General features: G+C 45.7%; 1 protein-coding gene across 1 annotated transcript; it reads left to right on the top strand.

Moving 5' to 3' along the window:
* Positions 1-4,721: 4,721 nt before the first annotated feature.
* SPATA31F3 (SPATA31 subfamily F member 3) lies at positions 4,722-11,514 on the top strand. Its single transcript, XM_037036146.1, has 6 exons — positions 4,722-4,865; positions 5,606-5,651; positions 6,191-6,251; positions 7,251-7,735; positions 11,125-11,361; positions 11,435-11,514. The coding sequence occupies exons 1-6, from the start codon at positions 4,722-4,724 to the stop codon at positions 11,512-11,514; spliced, it is 1,053 nt and encodes a 350-aa protein (XP_036892041.1).
* The last annotated feature ends 677 nt before the right edge of the window (positions 11,515-12,191 follow it).

Here is a 12,191-nt window from a genome sequence, read left to right as displayed (position 1 = left end):
ACACACACACATACTGGAAAATTATTCAGCTGTGAAGAAGGAATAAAAAGGAATAAGAAGGAAAAGGAAGAGGAGGAGGAGGAGAAGGGGAGGAAGAAGTGAAGAAGGAAGGAAGGAAGGAAGGAAGGAAGGAAGGAAGGAAGGAAAAGAAAGGAGGAGAAACATTGATCCGACCTTGAGGACATGACACGAAGTGAAATAAGACAGAGAAGGACAAATACTACATGATCTCACTTATATGTGGAATGTAGCCAAAACTCACAAAAGCAGAGAACAGATTGGTGGTTGCTGGCAGCACGGGGTGAGAGGTGGGGGAAATGGGGGAGTTAAAAGGTTGAAACATCCAGTTATAAGATTAATAGATCCTGAAGATCTAATGTGCAGCACAGTGACTATAGTTAACGATACTGTACAGTTAATGATACTGTATTGTACAGTGTTCGAAAGTTATGAAAGTTGCTAAAAGAGTAGTTCTCATCACAAGAAAAAATGTAACATGGGAAGTGGTGGATATTGACTTATTGTGGTAATCATTTCCCAATACATGCACATATTGATCATTACGTCGTACACCTTCGACTGACACAATGTTGTATGTCAGTTATATCTCAGTGAAATTGGGGCAGCGTGGTGGGAAGGAGCTATTTCTCTTTGGAGGCCAATTGTTTCCAAATACACATCCAGAGCCAGTGCTTTATTGTATGAGGATTGTTTTTAATTATTTCTTAATATGTGAATTTCTGGGCCCTACTCCTAGAGATTATGATTCGATAAGCCTGGGTGAGGCCAGGAAATTTATATTTTTACAATCTTCCCGTTTATTCTACTGCAAAGCCAGGATTAAGAGCCACTGGGACAGGTTACTGTTCCTGTCCATGAGTCCTCCAGACTGGGCGCATCAAGTGGGCATGTGCTGCCCTCTAGTGCCTCTGGCTGCTCGCTACACCGCTGCACAGTGTAGTAATCCGCTGTGTGAGCACCGGTGGTCTTGCTGCCTGACAGTACTCCGGGGCTTCCTGTCCAGCACTCTGGAAATCTTAGATCTCGGGCATTAATAAAAATGCTCATGTATAATAATGTTGCTGCCGAATAGCAGCAACTATGTTTCTCTGACCAAGCATCTTGGCATAACTAAGGTGTGCCATAATTCTTTCTGAGAATGAGACACAGCAAAACTTTATAAGGCTTGTCAGGAGGGGCAACTTGTGTAAATGGTACGACTGTGTGACCCATGGTACCTATGAATCAATAGCTGTGAACAGTTTCCTGAGGAAATTCTGTTATTACAATAATTGTGATGCCATAGCATTATAATGGAAGCAGGGTCCAGCTTTACAAGTCTTCTAGAAACACAAGAATATGAATCCTTTGGAGTTGTGTAATCCTCCAGGGTCCACAGAGCCTTTCCCTGTACTTCCCCTCCCTTGTTTGCTGTTCATTGTAAACCACGAGGCAGGAAGGACAAGTGTGAAGATCTATCCCCACATCATTAAAAATCACAAACAGTATGTCCATCATGTAACTGTGCCCTTATTTAGGAAGACCCTAACCTCACATCCTGTCCACACAAGCACCTTTCATCAACAAGTATCAAATCAGTAACACCTGCACCGAAGGCCCATTCTGCAAAAAGGCATAAGATTACCTTTGGTTCTAACTCCACAGCTTGGAGACAGACAAGCAAGGGCTGGGTGAACTGGTAGAGAGGAGATTTTAGCAGATGGTTCTAATGGCTTGTGGGGATGTCAAACTCATTTTCACCAGGGGCCACATCAAACTTGCAGTTGCCTTCAAAGAGCCGAATGTAATTTTAGGACTGTATAAATGTAACTACTCCTTAACTAGGGGCAAGGAGCTCGGCACTGCTGCTGGGTAGAAACAAGGTGCTGGGCTAGATAAAACAAGGTTTTAAAAAGGGGGCAGGATTCGGCCCACGGGCCTTGTGTTTGCCACCTGTGGCTTAGTGGGTTGACAGTGGCTGTGGGTTATCTGTAAGGTAAGTGTACTGGTCAGAGCAGGTGTGAAGTTTGCAGAATTTGATGGTTTTGACTGAAGCAAGTGATTAGGTTCATGGAGACTGAAAACTGTTCAGCAGCAAAAAAGTGGCAGCGGCCGCAGGAAGTTGGCACTGGTTGGGTGGGATATACAAGTATTCTGTTCGCCTCCTCTCCAGCTCACTGGTGAGGGAGAGAGTCCCTAGGATTCTGGGGATGGCTGAACGCGTGACGCTGATGCTGGACCTATGAGACTGACAGCAGCTTATTTAGTACATATATTCAGAGACCAAATACTTCGTGGCACCCACTGGGTCAGGTTAATGGGAGACAGAACTATCGCAGTGGCATAGGGGATGGCGGTAGCTGCAAGAAGCAGAACCAGGTTGAGTAGTAATAATAAAAGAAACAACAGATTCAAGCCACTTTGTAGGTGTCTTGTCCCGCTGCTGAAAAGCTGATGCAAGGTGCTTTCAAATGGATTTTTGTGAACGTGTCATTCAGTACTGTTTGCTTGAAAAAGTCTTCTCTTTCCTGTATTATGGAATTTGCAAGTTCAGAAAAGATGTCAAAATGACTTCCTTTCGACATCTTCAGGGATGTAAGGATTATCTTGAATGTCAGGTTCTATTTTTCAATTTTGTTCTACATAAAAGAATATTCAAGAAAAACATTTTCTAATCCATTTCTTTAACAAATCATTTCCAGATTATTCTTCCTGTAGCTAGTAAAAAAGTCTCTCATGTTAATAATTGTATTTTGGCCTTTTGTTTTTTAAACTGTGGTTAAATATACTTAACAAATTTTAACTATTTTTTACAAGATTTTATTTAATTATTTTTAGAGAGAAGGGAAGGGAAGGAGAAAGAGAAGAAGAGAACCATCGGTGTGTGGTTGCCTCTCATGTGCCCCCTACTGGGGACCTGGCCTGCAACCCAGGCATGAACCCTGACTGGGAATCGAACCTGTGACCCTTTGGTTCTCAGTCTAGCACTCAATCCACTGGGCCACACCAACCATGGCAAATTTTAACCATTTTTTAAGGGTATAGTTTGGCATCATTAAGTACATTCACAATGTTGTGCAGCCACTAACACTATCTTTTTCAGAACTTTTTTCATCATTCCAAACAGAAACTCTGAACACATTAAATAAAACTCCCTGGTCCCCTCTTCCCAACCTCCTGGTAAGATTAGTTTTTGATTTATGTGAATTAGTCTTGTCTTTGAAACTAGATTTTTAAGGGTCTTGAGACCAGGCAGGAAACACAACTCAAATGTCTCTGTGCTTGTCACACCCCCAGCTTACAGCTGAGCAGACTGTGTACTCACCACATTTGTTCAGCAGAAGAGTAGATGCTGGATGCAGGACCACACAGCCTCTTCAGAGATTTGGGGCCTAAGAATGTTTGGGCTGTGGAACCACTCATCAGGGCAAGAACATCTTAAGGAAATTCAGAAATCCTGGAATGTTGGAGGCATATCACAATGCCCACAGGGGCCATGGCGTTAACATTACTAAGTGAATCAGTGGACATTAGAGTGTGGTGGGCATTGAAGTTGAACAGGAAAAAGCCTGCTCTGCCTAAATGTGTACAAATTCAGATTTTAATAAAACCTTCAGCCAGACATTCCAACCATGATGGAATCAACCAAAGAGCCACAAGTTTGTGGCCCTTAATCAAAAGTCCAGCCAATAATCCATCTCCCTAAATAGGATGCTCTAAGATCTGTAGTGTCTGTTCTGGAAACTCGAGCTCCAGAGGTGAGCAATGAAGCTCATGTGCCTCCATGAAAGACAGTCACTTCCTGCCCATCTCAAGCTTGACCATAAACACTAGAAGGAATCCTTCTTAAATAACTTACAAAGTTATTTAAAAGGACAGCAGTTATGTCCTCTCCTTGCCCCATCACACCTGGTCCTCTTCCTGAACTTCTCCATACTGACACATAAAAACCCACACTTTCCAAGACTTAACAAGACATTGCAAGCTTTGTCCTCTTGTGTGTTTTTTGGTTACCTTCCCACTACAGGTCATACAGTTTATGGAGTTCCTCTGGCCTAGCCATTTCTTTCTTATAGGGCATGCAATATACATCAAGACTCAGTTACCTGGGGATAGATGCGCAACTATTGTCTTCACAAAGAGAGCTGAGCCATCAGGGCATAGGAAAGAAAAAGAGCATGAAAGAATATATGTTGCCCATGACCTTGGCACCTTTAGACCTAGGCTCTGCAACCCATGCAGGCAACTAGGTACTCTCCTCTGAACACTGAATCACACGAGCTTCTCATATACCAGGGATTTTCAACTGGTGTGCCCCAAGAATTTTTAAAGCATGCAATACCTATTTAGTCAGGGGCACTGACTTCTTTTCCCTTGGATTGTTAAATTAAAAAAATGACAACAGCCAACACAACAGTAGCTGTCCCGTGTGAAGGAATCAAGATTATATCTCTTTTTTGTGAGATAGGCAAATATATATATATTTCTGCGTGTGCTAAAGAACTTTAGTAATTAGTGTATGTGTGCCATGAGATGAAAAGGTTGAAAATCACTGTCCTAGACAGATAAAGGTCTGTGATGCTCGGCATTGCCTTGTGAAACAGGAGGGCTTTGTGATGCAGTCTGGTTACATCCTCTGTGAGGCAGACATGACAGTGTCTAGCACATGGAGGCATTAGGTTTCAAGACCTTGAAAGATGATGGCTAGCGAGGTTTAGATTATGTTGAGCCCGACATTCGTTCTGTGGGAAATTGGATATCCCTTATACACTTATGGCTCCATCATCATTATTGCATTAATTATTTGGCAAGCAAAAAAGAATCACCAAGAATTGAAGCTGGGACCTAACAAGAGCCATTACCGGGTAGGAAAACACTAGGACCATGACCGAATCAATTTAAGTCTCAAACAGGATTTTATCTCCTTACTTTCTCTTGTTGCTCTTACTCTCTGCTTTTTTCTTTTTAAATGGGGGCATCCTCATTGGATCCCAGAACAGCTCCATATTTAGGTGATTCTTCCGGTTGGTAGACACGTAGAGCCTCAGATGGCTGAAGTCCTTTGGCTACTAGACCACCCACCCTTTAACCTGTTCCACTTTCTCTCCTGTCTCATTCTGATTTCTCCTCAAAACTTGTTCGGGGAATGAGGGTGGAAGTGTGGAATAAGGAAGTGCCTCAAAATGAATCAGAAACAAGAAGAGAAAGAAAATGATGGGTGAAAAGAAATGTAGGGAAAATATGTAGGGAAAAGAAAGATAGAAGAATGTATAAAATTGGTATACAGAGCCCTGGCTGGTGTAGCTCAGTGGATTGAGTGCAGGCCTGCGAACCACAGGATCGCAGTTCAATCCCCAGTCAGGGCACATGCCTGGGTTGCGGGCCAGTTCCCGACAGGGGATTCACAAGAAGCAACCATACCTTGATATTTCTCTCCTTCTCTCCTTCCCTTCCCCTCTAAAGATAAATAAATAAAATCTTTTTTTAAAAAATTGGTATATAGAAAAACGGTTGGGAAATATTTGTGGGTTTTGTCTCATTTTAGACATGAAAAATTTTTAAAAAGCATGTTCCAGCTTCAAACTCTAACTTTTTTTGTCTGTAGCATCAACGGAGAGTCAAACAAAGGGCTAAAGATAGAACTTCAAGAGGTAAACTCCCTTACTCATCTCCGACTCCCCCCAGCTGTAGGCCAGGGTCCATGGCTTTAGCCCTTCTTTGACCTCTGTGTGTGTGGGGGGGAGGGGGGCCAGGTACTTTAACCACTGAAGCTTCCAGTTCCCAAGCTGACAAGTCCTCCCAGGAGAATTTCTAGGGTGGGAAACTGGAGCCTGGGAATGTTCCAAAATCCTCTACCCTATCCCAAGGAATGAAGAATGAGGATGTAGGGCAGAAGTCTTTAACTGTGCCATTTACTGCTTTCATGGCTCTGTGGAAGTCACTTCAGCTCTGAGTCTTTTATCCATGAAACAGGCATCTGAAGACCCTGCCTCACTCGTAGTGTAGCTGTGAAGATCTAATGGGATAGGTCCAAGACAGCACACCATAACTGGTTGAGTTGGACACAGACATGCCTTAGGGCATTGACTGTTGGGGTTTCCAGTCTTCTCTCAATCAGAGGCCTTTAGCTTCTATAGGATGTCCCTGGATCCTCTCTCATTCCATGTAACACTGTCTCCTGGTTTCTCAGCTTGGAGACTTTCCCGGAAAGAAGCTGAAAAGCCATGGGAGCTGCTGTCTTTCATGAAAAGGTGATCAGTTGCTCTTTGTGGTACTCCGGCTCCAGCCTGGATCATGATGGTTTCTCTGCTTGGCCTGGGGCAGGGATGAGGAGAGGGATAATAGCTGGAAGGGAGTTGGACACAGTGGGGGCTGCAGCAGGGTTGAGAGGGTTGCCAGGGCAAAGGGGGCTCAGATGATTCAGGAGGGAGGAGTCTTCCAGTTCTGGGCTAGGCTCTCCATGCTCCAGAATTCAGAATTTGACTAGTGCTTAATTCATCAAACCTACCTGGGTTTGTACTTAGCCATAAGACCAGTTAGCCAGCTAAGAGAATGGGTGAATAGTGCAAAATAAGTCATCACTGTCATAGTCTCCTTACAGCCACACCCTTTCAAGGGCAGACCCCTGGGCCCTGCTGACATCACCTCCCCTGGTGCTGTCTTGAGGGAGCTCAGTTCCTGGGACATCTCTCAGCCAGGAGCTTAACATTTCATCCTCCTCTTAACAACTCTACAGAATGAGATTAGCGCCCCAGAGACATTGTATACACCTCACAGTCCCCAGGGAGCAGAGTTCCCACAGGGACCTCATTTTCCACAACTTAGAAATACTGAATACCATGCTGTGGCCTTTCTAGCCTTAAATGAGACTGAGTCCAGATTCTGCCTGGTGATGGCCCTGGTGAAGCCCTATCAGCAAACCATTGACTCCCCATCCCTTTTCCCATCTCCTGGTTAAGCTTCTTAACACAGGGCAGTGACAGCTCACCCACCTCCCAGTTGCTCATGACCCTGCATTCCCATGGGTTGTCTGAGACCTTGCCCAACAAGCCCCAGGCCCTCAGCCCAGCACTCCATAACTTGCCCAATGGCATTTTCATAGAAAGAAAAGTAGAGGAGTAACCACTAGGGGAAAGGGGGGTGGCCCCAGCACATGCAGGACTGGGAAGGGCAGGGCCAATCTCCAGATGACACACCTCCAGAGAGGCAGGTGCCACTCCATCAGTAACAGATGCCATTTTCTCTTCCAGCCAAGGCTGGTTTCCTCAGGAGGGAAGTGTGCGAAGGCTCCTGTGTGCAGATCCCTCCTGCCCCATCTGCAATGCCGTGGCTCTGGAGATCAAGCAGTGGCTGGCTAGTGAGAACACCCCAGTCTCTCCCTCTTCATCAGGGCCATCCCAGGATTCCTCTTGCCTAGAAATTTTGTCCAAGTCTAGTTTGTCTTTTGATCAGAGTCGGGGTTCCCAGCACAACAAAGAACTTTCACTTCCATCTGCGACCCCCTCAGTGTCACAACGAATGAATCAGAAATCCTTAACCCAGTCAGCTGCCCAGTCAACCGGTACAGTCAGCATCCAAGACTACTGGGCCGACCACCAGCTAAAGCAGGGATATCAAGCACCAGATGTGTCCTGGGATGCAGGTGTTCTGTCTTCTTCAAGCCTTGAGGAGCACAGGATTCCTGTGAACCAGCAGGACAAGAACAGCAACACCCAATGTGTCTGGGAGAAACAAGGTCAGCAGCCCTTAAGTACCCTTTCTTTCCCTCAACCCAGAACTGACAAATCTAAAACACCCCATGGCCTTGCGTCCCCTTCACCTGTTCTCCCTGTGTCACAAAACTGTGGGGTATCTTTGAGTACAGGTATATAAATGCATACATTTCTATAGCTGAGGGCTTCCGAGATCTGTGAAAGAGTTCCTATTGCCACTTATATCACACTGCCTTAAATATTATCTAAGACCAGAGGGAAAAAAACAACCATTTCTTTCATCATAATGCTACCGCTAAGGCCTCTGTTAAAAAGATAGGCTTTTATCTCCCTGACCTGGGGTCATAGGAGGTCAGCCAGTCCACCCAAAATGTCTGGGTTTTTGAAGGATCCAGAGCAAATATCACAGCAGGCGAATCCCAAACTCCATGACTCTGAACCTACCCTCTACCACCTTTTGGTTACTAAATGGTCTCTGTCCAATGCCTGGGAGACACACTGAGAACTCAGTGTTAGCTGCAGCATAAGCACTATTTATTTATGGTTCTGCTTTTCCACACAGTACCTAGTCCGCCCCTGGAGATCTCTCCACAAAAGTGGAGTCCTCAGTACCTTTTTCTTCAATGATTTCTCCTTAATCTCTGTACTATTTGTTAGCTCCACCTTCTTCCCATCTGAATTTGGGCTTCTTTATCTGACTACCAAAAAGCCCATACCAATGTCCCATTTCCAACTCTGGCCCAGTGTGAAGCCTTGGAGTGGCACCTGCTGCAAAGGCAGCTCCAACGTCAGTGATGCTTGCCAGTTGTTGCCCGGAGATCTCTGTAGAAGCAGAGAACCATACAACATAAACCCTGAGACACGTTAAGCAATCAGTCCCCTAAGACCCAGGGTCTTACCTGTGTGGGAAGCCTGTTTAGGTCCTGAAGAGGCAGGTAGTATTTTCCTAGAGCATGCCCAGAGGTGCGGGGTTCCGCCTTCAGAAGTGGTCAGTTGAGCAGGTCGATTCACCATTGCTAGGGCCTGCTCCAGAAGATCCAGCAGTCCTTCCAGTTTCTTCTGTCACCTGATGACTAGCAGCTCCTGCTCTGGAGCAGCACACTGACCAATTTGAGTGTCCCCTAGTCTGCAGGCCTAGAGGCCAGTGGACACGGGGACCTGTCCTGATCCACCGAGGCAGATGGACCAGTCCACAGTTGTTTGCCTTGGCCAAGGCAGTGCTGTAGGGCCACATGGACTGCAAATGGGGAAGATCAGCTAGGACATTGTCCCTGCCCATATCCTCACTGGTGGGACTGCAGCATTTTAGGAGCTCTGGAAGCAACTTGGTTCCCTTACACCCAGGAAGTAAGCCCTACACTTGGATCAGGAAGTGACACCTGAATACTGACAGGTCTTGATCAGCAGCAACAAGCCTCACCAGAAACTGTCACTGATCACCTGATCAGCACCTTCATGGATTCCTTCTCAGGGAGTCACTGAGAGACTGAATCACTGAGACAGGTTTTGGCCTTTCCATTAGGGCTACTGTCTCTTTACTATGTGACTCTCTCCAGGGCCATAGCCCCAGCAATCACTAGCCAATCAGCAATCACAGAGATGGTGCCTGGGCCTGTTGGGGGGTCAAAGAGAGCCTCCAGCTCAGTCTCACTTAAACAGCGATGTATGAGTCCTGGGCCATGCTTTCAAGATGCTAATGGAACTTACCCAGACAGTGCTCAAGCATTCCAGATTTAACCACAAGTGAATAGGGATGGTACTTTAGCTAGCCAGACAGATCCTAGTAGCCCCTACTCACTCAATACACCCATCTTGGCCAATGTAAAATTTTACCCGAAAAAGAAATTCCTAGCCTTGGATGGTGTAGCTCAGTGGATTGAGTGTGGGCCTGCAAATCAAAGGATCGAGGTTCGATTCCCAGTCAGGGCACATAGCTGGGTTGCAGGCCAGTTCCTATCAGAGGACACACGAGAGGCAACCATACATTGATATTTCTCTCCTTCCCTTCCTCTCTAAAGATGAATAAATAAAATTTTTAAAAAAGAAATTCCTAGAGATACATTTGGGGAGTCTTATCAAGACAAGGGAGTCCAGGGAAGAAACTTTGGCTGTCTCAAAGAATGTCTGGGCCTAGGAGTCCTTTAGGAGCCTAAACAATTATGGGAAAACATTTCCCCAGGAACTCCCCTTCCCACCAGACATGCCATGTGCCCCAGAATGTCCCACCTTAAAGGAGAGCTTGCAATTAAACTAACAGGTGCAGCAGAACCAAAAGCAGGCTCATTCCAGGGGATTCCTTATGGTTCTTCTCACTGGGCCTTCAAGATCTCACAGCTCAGTGGGGACATGACAGAGGCTCAGGTGCTTTGTGTTCAGCTGAAGGCCAGTGTGAACAACCCCAGCCTGAAGGAGCCCTGAGCTCCTTAACCCCAGGTCTCTACAAGGATAAAGACAACTCCCTATTCCAGCAGAGAAAACAGAGGCTGCAGGGAAACTCAAAACAGCAGAGAATTACAGAGAAGGGGGTACAATGTTGAGGTTCTACCCAACCAGAGAGAACATCTAATCTGCCGAGATTCAGGGGCCAGTAGGTACACTTCTAAGTAGGACCTCTAAAGCCCCTGACTTCCCAAATGTATCTCCAGGATCTTTCTCAGGTAGAATTTTAGTGTCACCAACATGGTTTTCTTGAGTGAGTAGGGACTAGCAAGGGTGTGTCTGGATCTAGAGATCCACCATCTTCATTCTCCCAGCCTACTGCTTCCTGTCAGCACCTTCACCAGCTTCTCCCTCACCTTGAGTTCCTCCTGCATCCTCTAGCATTCCTTGGGGCAAAGATCCAGATTAGAATATTCACTGATATGTAGAATCTAATGAACAAAATAAACTGATCAACAAAACAGAAACAGAGGCATGGATACATGGAACAGACTGACAGCTGTCAGAGGGAAGGGAGGGCTGGATGAAAGGTGAAGGGATGTTCTTAACCAAACATCTATGCATAACCCATAGACAGCAGTTGTGGTGATGGGCAGAGGAAAGGGGGGTGTGGGGACTGAGTAAAGGTGGGCAAAGGCGGGGCTGGGGGAGAAATAGGGACATCTGTAATAGTGTCAACAATAAAAATAAGACAAAAAAAGGCTGTTAGAGCAAGCTGAATGACCTCATCCAAATAATGATGCCCGAGAATGTCCACTCTGGAATGCCCACAGCTTAAATAGTCTGGTCTTACAGGATCAATTTACTAGGCCACCACTCACTAAGCCAAAATTTGAAAGCCCAGCATTTGAAGGGACCACGTGTTTCAGATCCAAACTTTGCAGGGACAAAATTTGTCAGGATACTTTCTAGGTCCAGGAGCTACAGGGTTTGGTAAAGGCAGCTCATACTCACAAGAGCCCTACCCTTGCAGAAGCTGCAGACGTTGGCTTGGAAAATAAGAGGAAGCATGTTCCACACTGGATTAACCCCAAAGTGAAAGGAGAAGGGCATAAAGAACCCATTCTCCTCTCCAAGGAGGAAACACTGGTCAAAACCACAACACAAAAGGTTGAGAAGAGTCCACCCTCCACCAAAGGCCCCATGAGGCTAGCTAAGTTGGAAAAGACAACAGAGGACAAGGGCATCACTTTCTTTGATGCCCACCAATGTCTAGACAATGAAGTCCAGCAACGCCGCTTTCAGCCCAGGCGCTCCTTGTTCCAGTGCTTTCCCCACCACAGCTCTAAGCACGGTCCTCAACAGACTGGTGCCACTCAACAAAAAACCTCAACTCTTGCCTCAGCAGGAGGCGCTGGCCTAAACAAGGAGAATACCCATTCCAGCAAAAAGGAATTCTGAGTCTTTCAAACTTCTGCATCTCCCTGAAAAGGGCTATCATCATTTCCATTATTGTGCAGATGAGGCAGCACCTTCTCCAAATATACTCTATACCTCTAAGCAAAGAACCACCTGTTTTTGTCTCCTTATTTTCAATGTGTTATATGATGGAGAGAGTAGAGGGGGTAAATAGTACTTCCCATGTGGTATAAGAGCTTAGACTTGTATTTCAGGTGGGTCAGCATTCCATAAAACTCTTTCAGTGCCACCCTGGGCTGCAGATAAAAGCACTTGAGCAGAAAAGGAAGACCCTCCTCTAAGGTGCATTGAAGGTAAAGATCAGGCTTGAAATCTTCCCATGGTGTCTTTGGGCACCAGAGAAGCAATGTGGAGATGAGAATAGTATAGAAGTAGTGGCCAGGAGTCCGGTGCATTTTTGTCCCATAGGCACAGTTCATAAATAACCTTTGTGCATGACCACAGTGTGGAGGGAAGGTTTGTAGAGGAGTGTGCACCATCCTTGAGGATGTGCTTTATGTTTATCAAAAGCAGAAAGCTAGTATGACAGATGTCAAAAGCAAATGATAGCATCTCCCCTCTCTGTGCCCTGTTGTTAGTGATTAGCTCTTTAAGAGGTAAGCCATCTAGTTCCCATCAAGA

The sequence above is a fragment of the Sturnira hondurensis genome, unplaced genomic scaffold (assembly GCF_014824575.4).
Source record: "Sturnira hondurensis isolate 20B ecotype Veracruz unplaced genomic scaffold, ASM1482457v3 Scaffold0022566, whole genome shotgun sequence".
Taxonomy (NCBI): Eukaryota; Metazoa; Chordata; class Mammalia; order Chiroptera; family Phyllostomidae; genus Sturnira; species Sturnira hondurensis.
This window is presented reverse-complemented; position numbering and strand designations above follow the sequence as displayed.

What these genes read in the sequence shown, in the direction of transcription:
- SPATA31F3 (XM_037036146.1), top strand. Translation starts at nt 4,722, where the DNA reads ATGTTGAGCCCGACATTCGTTCTGTGGGAAATTGGATATCCCTTATAC. An exon ending in ATGTGTCTGGGAGAAACAAG is followed by an intron (nt 7,736 to 11,124) that starts GTCAGCAGCCCT and finishes CTACCCTTGCAG; the next exon opens with AAGCTGCAGACGTTGGCTTG. An exon ending in TTTCTTTGATGCCCACCAAT is followed by an intron (nt 11,362 to 11,434) that starts GTCTAGACAATG and finishes TCCCCACCACAG; the next exon opens with CTCTAAGCACGGTCCTCAAC.